Source organism: Epinephelus moara, chromosome 11 (assembly GCF_006386435.1).
Source record: "Epinephelus moara isolate mb chromosome 11, YSFRI_EMoa_1.0, whole genome shotgun sequence".
Classification (NCBI taxonomy): domain Eukaryota; kingdom Metazoa; phylum Chordata; class Actinopteri; order Perciformes; family Serranidae; genus Epinephelus; species Epinephelus moara.
This window is the reverse complement of record NC_065516.1, coordinates 32,889,992-32,906,628: the sequence shown is the minus strand read 5'-3', so window position 1 is coordinate 32,906,628 and position 16,637 is coordinate 32,889,992. Positions and strand designations below refer to the sequence as shown.

The 16,637-nt window shown below is 41.6% G+C and overlaps 1 protein-coding gene across 3 annotated transcripts in view; it reads left to right on the top strand.

Annotated features, from left to right (window-relative positions):
* The window catches only part of zcchc2 (zinc finger, CCHC domain containing 2), a 39,042-nt gene that overhangs the window by 9,452 nt on the left and 12,953 nt on the right, over positions 1 to 16,637 (top strand). For 2 of the 3 annotated variants that reach the window (XM_050056150.1, XM_050056148.1), the window contains exons 4-9: positions 4,475 to 4,546; positions 6,258 to 6,358; positions 10,223 to 10,326; positions 11,316 to 11,378; positions 13,931 to 13,991; positions 14,197 to 14,320. In XM_050056150.1, coding sequence (XP_049912107.1) covers positions 4,475 to 4,546; positions 6,258 to 6,358; positions 10,223 to 10,326; positions 11,316 to 11,378; positions 13,931 to 13,991; positions 14,197 to 14,320 — 525 coding nt within the window. The remainder of the gene's footprint in view (positions 1 to 4,474; positions 4,547 to 6,257; positions 6,359 to 10,222; positions 10,327 to 11,315; positions 11,379 to 13,930; positions 13,992 to 14,196; positions 14,321 to 16,637) is intronic. The other variant, XM_050056149.1, reaches the window with a different exon arrangement.

The window sequence follows — 16,637 nt, the reverse complement described above, 5'->3', positions numbered from 1 at the left end:
CCATTCATGTCGCCCAGCCTTTATTACCACAGAATTAAACATATTCAGACCTGCGCTGGTCGACTATAAACATGAAGACCCTTCGTAACAACAGACACGCACACACAGATGGACAGTCCCATACTGACTCCTGCTCCTTATAAAATTGGTGGTATTGGTTAGTTGTTATGCTTTCCCCTCGTTGAATCACTATCAGATCAAAATACATCATAAATCATCCATATCCATCAGCTAACAGCCATCATATGCTAGTTTGGTCATGAAGTGGCTTTCTGAAAGGTGTCAGCTACTCTTGTTTTCTGGCATCACTTTCTCCCTGTGGTGCATTGTGCTGGTTACACCAGAGCCAGCATGGGAGTAAGGTTTTTTGTCTCCAACATGGTGACATCTTTTGGAAAGGTCAAGCAGGATTTGAACAGGGCTGCTGCTCTGTATGTTGTGGCAGCCAAATTTTCCTTGACCATGCAGAAAAAATGCTGGTTCTGCATGTGTCCATATTTTTAAAGGCACAACTGTGAGTCTGTGTTGGGGCAAATTTTCTTTTTTATTTTTGCCGTAAATGTCCATCGCACTAAACTAATCCCAGGGGCCAGTTTCATAGTGAGGCAGCTCATCACTGCTAACGAGCTGGTCTCTTTCAGAATGATTGATTTCCAAACACGGATTCACAGTAACAAATAGGAGTATTTAGTGCTCAATTACAGGAAGCAAAAATCAGTAAGACAGATGGTGAGGAGAGACGGTCCTGTTGGCTTGACTGAGCTCCGACAGCCAAGCCAACAGCACTCACAACAGTGAGCCGTTCTCACTATCCATCTGTTTATACTGGAACAAACCACTGATGCACACACACACATACATATGCACACATAGTAACACATGTATTCATACTACAGCCATTAGCTTAACAAGCATGTGTCGTTTCAGAACGTAGTATAATCTGTGTACTTGATCTATAGATATAAATGCTGTTTATTAAAGATTCTTGCAGCCAAATGAGGCTGCTGGTTCCACTGGGAGGGAGTAAATGGCTATTTGTGGTCTCTCTGTTCCCATTAAGTACATGAATGGCTCCAAAGTGTTGTGTTTCCTGCTGCTCCGTTTTGAAAAAGGCTCACACTGCTGTAGGGATGTTCAGGTCAGGCTTTTTGGGACCAGTACTGATCACCAGCTTGATTTAAGTGGAACAGGCCAAACTGGCACTGACTGTTTCCTGTTCTTCAACATTCACACTTCTGTAAGACAGTCAGTACATTTACACGCACAGTTAAGTCGAGCTACAGTTACAGCTCGACTAGACCATTTAATTGGACTACTGTCCTTGTCCCAGTATACAAGCACAGGAGGGGAGTCAATTTATTGATTGATTATTGGTGATATGCCCCCTTTCAGCTTGTTAGTATTGGACCTTTTCCAATTTCCTGTTATGTCACAGACCAAACAGTTGACAAACAAGTTAGCTACGGTTAGCTAGCAGCTAGTCTCTATATACAGACTCTACATTCAGTGAATGTAGAGTCTGTAGGCAAACCCCAGAGATCTTGCCTCCGGAAGAAGAGCGGAAGAGCCCTGGTTTCCGGTTGTAGGCTGTTTGTAGTCCGCGTGATATTGACCAATCAAGTTTGAGCCTGCTGCAGTTGTTGCTAGGTTGAACGGTCAGTGCGGTGAACTAACGAGGCGGAACATAATTGGCGTCACAGAAAACTCTGAATCCATCGCAATGGTTCAGCATATATATAAAGGGAAGTCGGAAACGGAAATTCGCCTCCTCCGCCCATATCAAACTGGAATGCCAAAAAATCGGGGGTCTGCCCCCAGAGGCTGTATCGCCGTCTGCCGGAAGTCAGACGCCGAATACAGCCGATGGGTTCCGAGAATGGCTAGCAGTAGTGATGGCCAAATGAAGCCTCATGAAGCATTTTCTTTATTTTCTAAGCCCACTTGATGGCGCTCATTATTTAAAGAGAGAGTCTCAAAGAATGGCAGTTCAGTGTGCTTTCAACCCTTTGTTGAACAAAAAGCGCCATCTAGTGGGCTCAGAAAATAAAGAAAATACTTCATGAGGCTTCATTTGGCCATCACTAGCTAGCAGCTAACTGGTACCATGGTGGACAATGTTACAACTCTGTTCATTTCGTCTGTCCAGAAATGCACAGCTCTGGATGTAGATTTCGCCATGTTGTTACCGGCTTCTTCTTCTGTTACGCATTTGATGCTATTTGACTTCCAGGTCAAATCCCTGGGCGTAAACTGTGGAGCATACTCAGAGCACCTCGGCTAGTTTGGGTCCAATTGACTGTAGACATGCAGGAGTAATTCGACTACCAATCCCATCAGGAAGCTGAGGAGCTTCAGTGTTAGCTAGCACATACTTGAAATAGCATACAGAAGCAGCATGGTATGGCAACCTGAGTGCAAGGAGCAAAACCAAGCTCTCCTACATTGTCAACGTTGCTGGGAAGGTGATTGGCAAGTCACAGAAACAACTCAGCAATAGATTTGACAATGCTGTACGTAGGAAGGCTAAGCATGTAATTGCCGATGCCTCACATCCATTACACTCACAGCTTGAGCTGCTCCTGTGTGGGGGTCGATTTAGGGTCCCTAGAGCCAGTGAGAACATATATAAGAAGTCCTTTATTCCCTATGCCATACAGGGAATGAACACATTGCCATTTATTTACCACATTACCATTACAGTCAGACAGTTTTACATGTATTTTAAAAGTCCGGTTTTAGTCGGAATCCATTTCCTCAAATGTCATGTAACCGTACTGGCTGTAAAAGCTACACTTTGTCCGTGTGTTACGCATATTTTCCCACTTGCAAATGAAAATTGATATTTTCCTCTACGGTCTACATCTAGTTACTCAGTAATGTGCAGTTTTCCTGGGAACACTGATTCACCAGTGTCTGCCAACAGACCATCTTAAACCAGTGATCATGGTTTCCTTTATAATTGAGCCACACAGTACTTAGTCTGTAGTCTTGGTTTAATACCATACTGTACCAAATTCCAAATACCAAAATTGCACCAACTGTGGTCGGGTGGTCATTAAAGTCAATTGAAATGCCTGACCCACATTAAAATGGGCAAAACCAGACCAGTTCCCATCAGATACAGTATGTTTACTGAAGCCTAACTGAGCATAGCTTTGCTATAAATACAGCCTGCATCATCTCACTTGTGATAGTCTTTATAAATTCATCTGGTGTGATGCATCCCCACAGATAGTTCTCACATACTGAGTCATTGTGATGGTATTTTTGTGATACAGCATTGAATAAGATGCTGTGTAGTCATGTGTGTTTTGTTTTAAGACCAAAATAGAAATTGGTTAATAAGTATGAGCGTTTCTGTTAAGTACAAGTTTTATAGTCTCAACCATTACATAACCACAGCACATGTTGCCTCTCAATGGGTGTAGCTAATGCCACATCTACATGATTATAGAGTGTGATTAGAAGGCATCCATGTTTGTTTAGACGTCAAGGGTGTGGAGCCGGCCTGCTCTGACTTATTTCTTTTTCCGTAGCACTTAGTATGCTTTGTCGGAGTTACTGTATGAATGTGGAGTCATTTTGGTGTTGTGTGGGTGTTCGTTGTCTTATGTTTCTGCAGTGTTGGGCAAGCTACTTAATAGTTACTTTACATCAAAATAAAGTTTCACTTCATTGAAGCTATCCTCAGAGATTTTAATGATCAGAGAAACTGTCAGACAAACAGGCAGCAAAATATGTTCAGTTTAACTGTTTATTATAAAATAACAGACTTCAATCAAAACTTGTCCTCCAATAACATGACATCATCAGTCGACCTGTTGCCCCCTCTGTTTCTCTCTCCTCTTCCATGCATTTCTCTTTCTCTGCCTGTTTCAGTCGGCTCTCTGGCTCGGTCCGTAATTCAAAAACAGAATTCCAAAATACATTTTTCAGTCAGTAAAACCATAATAAATAAAAGACAGTAATATAAACAATAACAATAACAGACCTAAATGAAGACTTGTCTTTTTTGGGGACATTAGAACATGAACATGTCCTGCAGATAACCCGTGACATCAGTATGTCTCTGTCTCTACTGTCCTCTGTCTCTCAGCTCTTTTCTCAGCCCTTTGTGTCGGTTTCTCTGGTGTCCACTGCAAATTCACTAAATATATACAGTCTATGGTCAGGACACATGAGTGCAGTGTAGCCAATCAGAGGCAGAGTAGGGTGGGTATTGCCAAGACAAGACAATAGCAAAGCAGCAAGCAGAATAAACTGAAGGATTAGTGCATGATGTCATACAGGAAGTGCTTCCCTTGTCTACAGTCAATCAGTATGATGTAATTTTTTGGGTATGTGATTTTACTTTCTTGGGTGACATTGTACCATGAACTGCTAGCAAAGCCCCATTTCCTTTTTGGTGTTGCTGTTGTCAAATTTCTCCCTGTAGTCAGCGTAGTGATGGAGCATGTCCTCTGCTGTGTTTCAGGTGAAGTGGTCAGACTCCTCCTCAAGTTGTGTGACCAAAACCCATCTGGAACTGGAGAATTTTCTTCTTAAGGTAACTACTTCTGTTCTCAATCAAAACTACATATTCGTCCTCTTACATGTAGTAGTATTTATCTATCAAGATTGTTTTGGTGTGAGTTGCTGCCTTCTCTCCAGTATAATGGAACTAGATGTCACTCGACTTGTGGTGCTCAAAGTGCCGAAAGATATATTTGAAAAACTCCACAGGAATGTCTCTTTGCACAAATCATGACCCCATTACTCAAGATAATCCACAGACCTTGTTGTCAGCAGTGGAGTTCGATAGACAGAAAATAGTTCCTACATGAAACTTCCGTCAACAAGGAGGAACTGGGTCATGATTTCTGGAAAGAGACATTTCTGTTGTGGTTTTCAGATATATGTTATTGGCGCTTTGAGCACCACAAGCTGAGTGACATCGAGTTCCATTATACTGGACAGAAGGCATCTCTGCAGCCGATATCTCCAACACTCAGCAACTCACACCAAAACAATCTAGACTGATAAACAGCACTATAGGTAAAAGGAAAAAATACACACTTTTGATTTTAAAGGGATAGCGCACCCAAAAGTGAAAATTCAGCCATTATCTACTCACTCTAGAGGACTCTAAAACTTCACCTGAGCCTCCCTCGGCATATGGGTGAGTAGATAATGGGTGAATTTTCATTTTTGGGTGCACTATCCCTTTTGCTTCCCTTTAAAGTTTCTTGCACACTCCCATTGGGCCACCCTCTGTGTCCTCTCGACAGTCATTCCCTGCTATAACAGACAGATGCAAAGAATCAGGGGCAATTTCTCACTTAAAATCTGTCTTCATGTTTCTTTATCTGTGTTATTTGGTCTTAATGAGGAACTTTTTTTTTACAGCAGACACAAGCCCATGAAAAAGACTTTTCCATAGAGTACATTTTGACACGTCACAGTAGGAAAATCACAACTGTAAATGATAAAATGAGTTGTGGCTTAATTCCATGCAGCTGCTTCAGTTGTATTGTCTTGGTAACGTTAATGCTGTCACACTGTCATGGCTTACTGGGACTCTTGAATAGAACAAAGCCATTGTAATTGCAATTAGTAACACCTGTGAATACGGTAAAAAAGGCCCATTTGGCTACTCTATTGCCTTATTAAGACCAAATGATCCAGAGAGAGAGTTTGTCTGTTTTGTTGCTTCTGTCTGTTATAGAGTGGAATGATTGTTGAGAAGACACAGAGGGGGCAAGACATTAAAGAAGTTTTGGCAGTTGAGAACAAGGTCACAGAGATTTTACTGGTACAAATGGGTTTCTTAGCTTCATTCCTCCCTCGGTGGTGCAGTGATCAAAGTACCGTACAATTTCCTCATGCAGTCTTTTCTTAATTCTGTCTCTCTGTTAATAATCTAGCCACACAAGGGTGAATATATTTGTCTTGATTCATCACCTTCAGCAGTTTTAGGTACAGTGTAGAAGAGATTTTGCAAAATTCCAAGTACTAACTCTGGTAATGAAGTGATTGGTCCAAGCAGGAAAAACCTGTTTCAAACAATAAGGTTAGACATGCCGACAGATTCTTTTGCTAAAGCGTCATTCAGCAACACTGAAGCTGAATTACATTTGGCACCAGATTTGACACATTTACATGAAAGTTGCTTCACTCCTAGCTTACCTCTGTTGTTGTTGAGACGGATAATGAGTTATTTATTTGTGCAAACAATGTATACTTCCTGTTGTTTACTCTCCCTCTTGTTTTCCCCGCAGCTTCCTAAGGATCAGTGCACTGAGTCCTTTGAGAAGAGCATCCTGAGGCTTCTGAACCAGGGGGACCGGAACGAGAGCAGGGAGGTGGAGAAGAACCTCAGGTACTCTACATTTAACCCAGATATACACCTAATGTTTTGGAGTTAGGGTTATTGCAAGACTGACACCACAGTTTCCACTATTGATTCGTTTTAATCTATATTGTGATATATCTGGCTTTACTATTTAAAGAGTGTTCTCAAAATTAAAAAAAATTGAGGGTTATTTATATTAAATTGTGAATATGATTTATTTTGATAAACAAAAAAGGAACTGTATAATCATGCTTTTTAACCTGCTGATGAAGGCCCTGTCTATACGTACGATACTTTTGTAAATGGATATTTTCCTCTGCATTTGCACCTCTTGTCCACACGCAAACTGAGTTTTAGTTCACTAAAATATGGATTTTTTTAAAGCACCTTCTAAGGTGAAGATTTATCAAAACTCTGTTTACTGTTTTTCCATGTGGCCGTGTAAAAGGTTTGGATAGCGATGATGTAATCTTCTCAAATCACGCCTGCCTATTGATGCTTTGTGCAATGAGCAAACACTGGAAACCACATTAACAATGGCGGACAACTGGTTTGCTAATATTTTGTTTGCTATTTTGGTCTAATGACAACTTTACATTAACTCACCACTTAATGGAGGAACAGATCCGTCAGCTGCACCCAGTGTTTTTGCTCCACCTCAACATCTGGGTTTAAAGTCCATTAGAAATTATGGTTTTGGATCAGAACCGGTTGAACCAGCAGATGGTGGGACACCTTCCAGAGTGGGATTGTTGCTGATGAGGAGTGGAAGGAGCATAACTCGCATGTTTAAGTGAGCTTCTTCGTACTTAAATTAAACGGGAATCAGCGATGATGAGATCTCAAGCAGGTATTTTGAAAAAGGTAATATTAGCTTGTACTAGGGGTGTGCGATATAGACAAATAATATCTCGATATTTTGGGGGATTTTGACGATAACAATAATTAGACGATATTCTTTTAAATATGTGTTTTTAACAGCCTGAGTTATAGCTCATTAATTGTTTCTCAAGTTTCTCAACATTTCCTGCTGCTTTTTTACCTGCTCGCTCTGTTTGACTCTGGTGACGGCCTTTTGTAGCGTCAATTCCGGGTCCATTTGCAACTGTTCACATAGGCGTTTGTCCCGCAGACTCACCACAAGCCTGTCCCTCACCATCTCATCATGTAGAGCCCCGTAACCACCGTGCTCCGCCAGGCAGTGCAGCGCCGTAATGAAACTGTCGGCCATCTCACCCGTTTCTTGATGTCGCTGATTAAACTTTGCTCTCTCAAAGATCACATTCCTGCGATTCTCTTCTGCTTGCGTCTCCAATCCAGAAGCAGTGCGGAATCTGTCGAAGCGTTTAATCCATTTAGACCAGTCTTCAGCCTTGAAGGTGAACTTTTCTGGCAGGGAGACTTGAAACTGTGCCATGTTGCCGCTTCGTTCAGCTAACTGTGGCTAGGCTAGGTAGCTCCGTAGACGGTCTTCTGGTACTGCGAACGTTCCCGACTGAAAACTAGACACTTTTGCGTGTCGCTTTACTTCTGACACCATGTTCAGTTATTCATTGGTATAAACGCAAACCACTCATGAACCACGCAGGCTTCAGGTACTTGAGCAACCCGTTAATTGTTCCCCTGCAACACAATACAGCATGACCTTAGTTCCCACCTGACAGTTGACCCACCGTGGGCGGTGTTGCCATGTTGTCTCGCTAATGTTTGTTTAGCAGCAGACTAACCTGCCGGGAAGGTGCCAGTGAGAGATCATGTGACCACCTAGGCGTACTGCGGCGTGCTGCTGCACGCAAGTTACGTAACTCTTGTTCAGTGAATGTGTGGGGTTTCAACCTGGTTTCAACGTGTGTTTTCAGTTGTTTTTGTGAAGTCATTTGCATACTCGATAATCTATTTTTTTCTACATGATGTGTGTTTTCATGTATTATTTTTGACTCAACGCTTCCTGTTTCCATTTCAAAATAAAGGTCCCCTGTTTCCATTTCAAAATAAAGGTCCCCTGACAGCGTTTCTATTGACAGAATCCCTTCATTTGTTAACACGAGGCAAGACCATGTGTCATCGGTGGCTGCATGGCTTCATAAATATGTGGACTATCAGCTTTCAATTGTAGATGTCAGTAGTCAGAGCAGCAGGCAGCTCTGAAGCAGCGCCACAGCAACGCCACTATCTGTGTGAACACTGCACACATAAGCGTTTGGAGTCGGTTTAGTGTGTTAGGGTAGACAGAGATATTTTGTAAAACAAGGTCGTGTGGACAAAAAAAATTACACGTAGGGGAAAAATGTCTGGATACATAGACAGAGCTTCAGATAAACAAGTTTTCCATAATGCATTCATCCATTGATTTCCTCGAGTGAGGTTCAGTGGCCAGTCATCCTGCTCTGTTTAATACATTCATGGATAGATAGAGTTAAAATAAATTAATTTCCACCAGTGAAACATAAAGGGCTTGTCTGGACTCTGTGATGTTGCCTGGTGTTCTCTGGCACTCACCATGTAGGAGCACATGAAAACACTGACTGAGCATGAACCACAGTCCTGACTGCCATCATTTCATTCTGTTATTCTGAGTTCTCTGAGAACAAGAGGTCAACGTCTGCGTCCTTTTACCCCTTTGTTTTTCAGGGTCATTTCCTGTCTGTAATAAATAAATAACAACTACAGTTACTGTGTGTTTGTTGTGAAAGAGCAGTTGGTTTTCACAAAACTGTTGTGATTGAAGATCTGCAGCCTGTTAGTATTGTTCAACCAGATAGACTGCATTGGTGGCGAGTTTATAAGTAGCAGCATGCCAAGAAAGCACCAGATCAGAAATGATTGTTAATCTGGAGGACGAGTTTTCAATGTCTGACAGTGTGGACTGAGTCCTGACTCTGTGAAGGACTGGGACTCTTTGACACAAATTGGGGCTATCAGGCTCCGAGGATTTTAACGTACCACTGCTGCTGAAATGTGTCAGTGAGCAGGCCAAAACAGCTGGTCAAACTATAATTACTCACTTCCTGTTGTGTTCAAAACAACAGCATGCCCCTTTCTCCACATGTAGTGTCTTTTGCCTAATGTTTCTTCCTCCACGCCCCCCCGGGGAGACCTCTGCGCTGTAAAGTGCAGCTTCACTAACATTACATGATTATACGTTTACAGATTTGTCGATAACACGCTGTGTCAGACATGCTAGAAAAGGGACCTTAGTGTCATTGTTCAAGACTGACAATCTCTCACGCACACACTCACACACTCTGACACACCATGATGTCCATAAGTTTCATTTCGTGTGAAGTGAGACTGAGGAAAGTGAAACTCATCTGCCTGAACTCCAGCTTTTCATCAGTAGCCCAGCCCATGCTCTTACTGCATGCTTGTGCTCCTCTCTCCTTTCATGGGACTCCAGCTTTTTGCTTTATTACTTTAACCACAGTATGTTGTTGTTGCAAGAGACTTTTACAGATGGTTGCAAGCTTGTTTTTATTGCACTTTAAAGACCGATATGTTGATATGAAAAAACATGTATACGTCCATTGATCAGTGGACGTTTTTAACTATGAAACTGTGGCTTATTATGAAGTCATTTTCACATGATTCCTTCTTCCTTATAGACACAAAAACAAATACATGTAAAAGAAGTACTCTCATTTGTATCAGATATGCAAACTCCAGTCAAACCTTGCATTGAGGACTTGTATGGAAGTAACATGGAACACAAACGGGACATAAATATGTTGAGAAAATGAAATGAAAAAGTGTCCGGACAATATTGTTACTGAAGTGTTACTTGAATGTGAATATGTTTTAAGTTTTGCTCAGCTGCCTGTCCTTAATGCATTGTAGTTATTTTGCTGTGTTATGTAATAATTCTCAGCCAGATTTTCCTCTGCCTGCCTTTAGGGAAAGGTTCCTGTCTGCTCCTCCTGTCTTCAGACAGACCAGGAAGGTCTGCAGCTTCTTCAATTGTGACTCCAGTTACTCTACAAAACCTACATGCTGCAGATGTGAGTATCAGACTACAGGCCGATTTATACTTGTGCGGCAGCCCTTACGCACGTGGCCTACGCCTTTGTGAACATTTGTGCTTGTGCAGTGGTGTGTCAGTGTCACTCTGCTGTTACACCTCCTGAACACTAGCGGGCGGTGTAGGTTTTTGTGAACACACATTAAATATGGCTTAAAGGATAACTTCGGTATTTTTCAACCTGGGCCCTATTTCCCCATGTGTATGTGTGCGTATGATTCATAGGTACAACTCGTTCTAAAATTGGTTCAGTATTGAGGGAGGCGGATGCAGCCGGGAGCCGCGAAATGAGCTAAAACGGTAACGGGGGCAAATGCGTCCCGCAGTTTGCGCATTAAAAGTGCTTTTTTTCGCCACTGACCGGTTCAGTCTCTTCTCTTGACTCGGTGCCTTTAAAGTCTACAGAAGCAAATTAAAGCTGTCTCACTGATCTGACCTCCTCACAAGAATACTATGCTCTCCTGCTTCAGAGTGTGCTCACTGTTCTCTTCCTCTAAAGCAAATCACTGCATTTCTTTGACCTCCAGGTGCTTCAGCTTCCTCCCACAGTCCAAAGACATGCAGGTTAATTGGTGACTCTAAATTCTCCGTAGGTGTGAATGTTAGTGTGAATGGTTGTCTGTCCTCATACTGTTTTACAACAACAACACCTATACTGTGTTTATTTAATCATCAAATAAATATTTAAGTAGTTATCTTGACTTCCAGCATGCAGGACAGATTATTTATCAGATTTAAGACAAAGGAAAAACATGTTGTATCATTGTACACTCTTCATCCACACACACAAACTGGATGTCACGACTCAAAGCGCATCTGTAGGTGTCATCAAAGAATGAAGCAGTAAACCAAAAACGGTGGCTGCTGGGAAAACCTGTGCTGTCATAAATCTACAGCAACACAAGTCCCCAAGCCGTGTCCAAAATGTGATCACTGCTGTCAGAAACAAAGTTATCCTTCTCTTCATAGGCAACTGCCAGCTGGGTAAGGCCTACCAAGGAGACTGCTCTGATGCCTCCAGTCAGGAGGAAGGTGAGAACAACTTAATTATTTTATCCAATTATTCCACTCATTTCCCACAGTGATGTTTTTCTCTGACGGTTGTGATCCACCGTGGAAAGTGGAAGTGGCAGGCAGAGAGCAGCAAAGGCAGCGGACAAAAGAAATGCACAAGAGCGTGTATAATCAGTGAATGAGGCCCGATTGTGCGTACGGACAAAGCAAAGGAACAGCCCACTCACCAGGGCTGCAGTAGTAGCTGCAGCTACATAGTAAACATGAAAAGCTAACTGGCATTTATTTTTGGAGGTCGTTTGGAAAGGCTGAGTCTGTTTCAAATCCTCATATTTCACAGCTATATTTGCCCGATCACGTGCTTGACCGAGTTCAGCTGGAGCAGCAGTAACCACAGCCCTGGCCTGCCTCATACTAGCATCAGGGTTATTAATGCTAGAAGATGTTGTGTGTGTTAGATTAATGTTAATCTGTATTAAACAAGCACGTCTGTTTAATCTTGAAGAAGCTGTGCAGAGAAGAATCACACTGATTTCTTTTATCCGCACGTAACAGGACGAAGCAGAGTCAAAGAAGGAAGGCTAAAAATGATGTATGGACGTTATTGTCATTAATAGTTTCTTAATGGTCCCAAAGAAAGTCATAGTGCAAAGTCAGAGGGAACAGAGAGAAGTCAGAGGCCTCAAACAATAATGAACTGAAAGCAGGGGGAAACTTTAAGCATCACCTCATTCAAAGTGATTAATAGGCCTCACATTAACACCAATTTTTTACTATATATGTGACACTCTTTCCAAGTGTCTGGCTGTAGGTTGTAGATGCCACTTTTAGTGAACACGTGCTCTGGCAGCAGCTCTAACAATAAATTGATACCATACTGATCAGATTGTTGTCAGTCAGTGATTCCCAACCTCTTCTATCACTGAGTAAAGTGAAGACACCTCAGTGATTTATTTTATGGATAATTCATATTATATTTAACGCATAAACACATTGAGTCTTATTCATGAAACGTGAGCAGAACAAATTTGTGTGTAAACTGTTCGCAGAAGGAAATTTACATGCATTTTCGGCATTCATCATTATGTTAGTTGCTTCGATCTTTTCATAGGTACCAGGGCGTAAAATTAACTTTTTACCTCATCTGCCATTAGCCAGTGACTAGTGATGGCCAAATGAAGCCTCATGAAGCATTATCTTTATTTTCTGAGCCCACTAGATGGCACTCATGGTTTAAAGAGAGAGGCTCAAAGAATCGCAATTCAGTGTGCTTTCAACCTTTCGTTGAACAAAAAGCGCCATCTAGTGGGCTCAGAAAATAAAGAAAATGCTTCCTGAGGCTTCATTTGGCCATCACTACTGGTGACCTCCAAAAGTTATCGGCTAAACATATTTTTCACCAGCCAAATAAAAAAATCATGCCTTGTTTGACTAAAAATAATTACCTTATGTTTATAGTATGAAAATCCAACTTTAGGAAAATCATACCCTGTTCTCTGTGTTTCTTTGGCATGCTTGCGACAAAGGCTGCAGCTCATCGTGTTGGTGTGGGGGTCGTAGGTCAGCCCTGACCACAGCTGGCCAGCATCGCCTAGTTTCCATTTTTCAATAAAATGCCGTGCGACATTTGTACTCCATTTAACTGTCTGTTCTTCCTGTACAAGTCCAACATGTTCATCTTCGTCTTTCCTCTTTTCTGGCGGTGGCTTCACGCTTAGAATGTGTCGCCACATCTTGCTCAGAAGTTACCATAGAATGCCCGGGAAACAAGTTCCGGTAGCTGACGTCATGCGTTCCCGGCACACGTACAATAAGCAGCGAGGGACAAAATAGTCTGACAAAGCTGGCAGAAATGGTCGAAGCACGTAAAAAACCCCACATGCAATTCAAAATGTTCCATCAGCCACTGGCGGGTGTGTTTTTGTTTTACACGCCAAACTCATTTTTTAGTTTTTACCCACCATTGGCGCTTGGCGGGTGTTAATTTTACAGCCTGGTAGGTACTAACAGAATCTGCACCTGCTTCTGACTGCTTGTAGTGCTTGTGTAAATAACATATTGTACATGAAATTGCTTGTTATGTTTAGAAATTACAATTTTAATTCGTATTGTGCTCGGTTATGTTCGCAATACGCAGATGCCTTTGAAACATGTGAGTTAAACATGACTGAAGATTAGAAATATAACACTTTTAGATCAATTAGTTGGCAATTAGCACATTTTGCTGTTGGCAACACACTCTATTAACCTACCTCTGCACAGGACCACATTTATACTACGTTATATTTTCCGTTCTGCTCACCTGCAATGCTTGATAAGAAAAATATGATTTGTTAAAAAAAAAAATTGGTCCTAAATTTGGTTAAAATTAATTTGAAAAGGTCTGATACCTGTAGACATCCTGTGATACCACAAAAAGTAATATTATATTTCCTTAAATTTCTTTTATTTATTCTATATCTTCAAATTTGTCTGTGTCTTGTTTCCTTCCTTACAGTGAGAATTCATCTAAAAGCGTTTACGTCACATCTTACACTCGGTGTAATAATGTTTGTTAACTGTTCTCTCAGATTTAGAGTCGTATGCTCAGGGACACAAGAAAAAGCACGGGACCAAGAGTCCATGTCAAGGGTAAGTAGACTGTCTGATCTGTGCCTCTAAGTTCTACTATAGAAAACAACAGCTGATTAGTAAGAATCCAGGCGAGGATGTTTACTTAAAATGAAAGTATGAATAAATATTGATTACATTGTTTGAGAGTGAGCAAAATTGTTTCAGTAACAGCAGTGAAACGTGCTGAGACTGCATTGTCTTACATTCCTCTACTTCTCTCCAGCAGTCTCTCTAGTGCCAAGGGCTCCCAGGGGGACAGTCGGAGAGGGGGCCACGCTGCAGAGCTCAACGGTCCAGTAGAGAGGAGGAAGAGCTGTACACTGAGGAGCAGCCAGGAGGCTGAACAGGTGAGGGCAGAGAGCCGGGAAACAGGATGCTGAAGAAGGCCAGATATCCTTCTACTGCTGCTTTAAGGCATTGCCTACATCAGGGGTGTCGAAACATGTGGCCTCTTGAAAGTCGTAGATTTTGGAGGCCCCTCAGTGGACTCAGATTACTTTAAGTCGAGCATTTTCTTTTGCTGGTCAGTGTGCCGCTTGACTTTCACGCTACTCTTTGGAACAGACAGCTGCGGACGTGGAGGAGAAACTTTACATCGTATGGCTCAGAGATAACATTATCTTCTCTCTTCTGCTTAGAAGATGTGAATTTACAGCTCACATACACTTATTACGACACAGTCTCTGGCTTTTGTTTGATATCTACTCAGCTGAATATGGTGTTTCACATTTCCGACCCGTCCTTAGCACAGTTAGCTTCTTTACTGTGTTACATGAATGCCACTGAACGTCCCACTGAGCGTCATGCAACTTAAGAATTGGTTGGTCACTGTGTCTCCTGTTCTCTAAGGTCTGAAATAGCAATGCTGTCAACCAGACTATAGAAACTGTTTCTATATGAACATACCAATAAAAAAAGGAACAACTCCACACTTAAAATAATTCTTAAGCGTTTTTAGGTGGTGATCGTTTGTGGGTCTGTTGGGTTGAGTGCCGTGCTGGGTCAAGATATTTTGTTATTCTCTCCTGTCCCAGCAGCAGAGGGATTTAGCAGTGTCGGTCTAATGATTAACTCAACTGTAAAGCTCAGCAGCACAGTTCACAGTTAAGGACAGTTCCTTGAACACTAGTTAATCATTACAGGTCGTAGTTACATGAAGGCCCGTAGGAACATATTCATTCCTTAGTACGACTGTGACGACAGTCTGTGTGTGTGTGTGTGTATGTGTGTGTGTGTGTGTGTTTGGTTGGATGTGTCACACACTGCCACGTGAATGGGAGTAGTCACAGCTAATCTCACTGATATAGGTCAAGACTGTGTGAGTGTGAGAGAGGCAGCTGACGAAGCACATCCCCTTCTTCCTCTCTCTGTCTCTCTCTTTATCTAGCGTGCTCTGTATCCTGTTCTGTGAGTTTTTCTCTCTTAATTTGTGTGTGTGTGTGTGTGTGTGTGTGTCAAATGTCATGCCAATAAATTCACATACTAGGGGTGTAAATCACCAGTTTCATCGCAACACGTTATTTACCGATATTGAAAAGTCTGCCTTTTTTTTTACTTTGGGCCATTAAAGATAAAAACAACACATAAATAATGACTGCAGTAAAGTCAACTTTAAACTGACTCCACTAACTCACATAAAGCAGCACATGGGATATATAAACCTTCAAGGCTTTCTGACAGAGAGACCTTTCTAAAAGAAATGTTTTCATTTTAACCCAAACCATCATCTTTCTCATAAAACTTCAGAGTTATCTGGCTCAAAGCCCTGAAAGCAAACTTCTCCAAACAGCCGTAAAACATGGACTAACAACATCATCGTTAAACAAACGTATCAAATTCAGTGCAGTAATAACTGTCATAAATTAGCCGAGCGGTTCGCGGACTTTTCCTCTACTTATAACTTAACAAATTACAATAATGTTAGAATTTTCTTACAGCTGGTTTAAGTCTCTGTATCTCCTGACAGAGAAGCTAATGTTGCTGTAGTGAGAATCTAGCGGAGTGAGATACATTCCACGCAGGTACGTTGTGTTTAATCTTGTAACGCCATGCGCTTTGTCTTTTGACCCGAATTGTCTCCATATTCGAAAATATTTCCACTCTGCTGATTTATTCCCGAGTAAATAGCCGTATCCTCATCGTCTTTCTCTCAGCTGTTTGCCATCTGGCTGCTGCTGTTTGACGGTGACACAGAATTTCAAAATAAAGGTGTAACTTAAAGGTGATAGATATAGGACTCATACTTCCCGGTCAGTAGGTGTCGCACTCACACTCGCCCGCTCTCGCTCCACTCTTCAATTCTACAGGTTGCCAGGTTCGTAAACGACAGCGATGTCAAGTGAAGAGTCTTTTGTGGTATAGTAATTGAAAAATAATAATAATAAATGATGAATCCTCTCTTGTGCGCCCTGTAACACACTGTAACAATCTCCGTAAAGCATTTTTAGCTCTACTCGTCACTAATGCTAACGTAATTAGTCAATTAGGATCCTTTGTCGTGGTGGACACACGGATTCCCTGATTCAACAACATCCTGTATACACACAAAAACATGAAAGTGTTCTTGATATTAAAACGGCAAATATATTACTCTGTTATAATTTCCCACCAATAATAATAATAATAATAATAATGACATGATATTTGGGCAGTACTAGATATTTG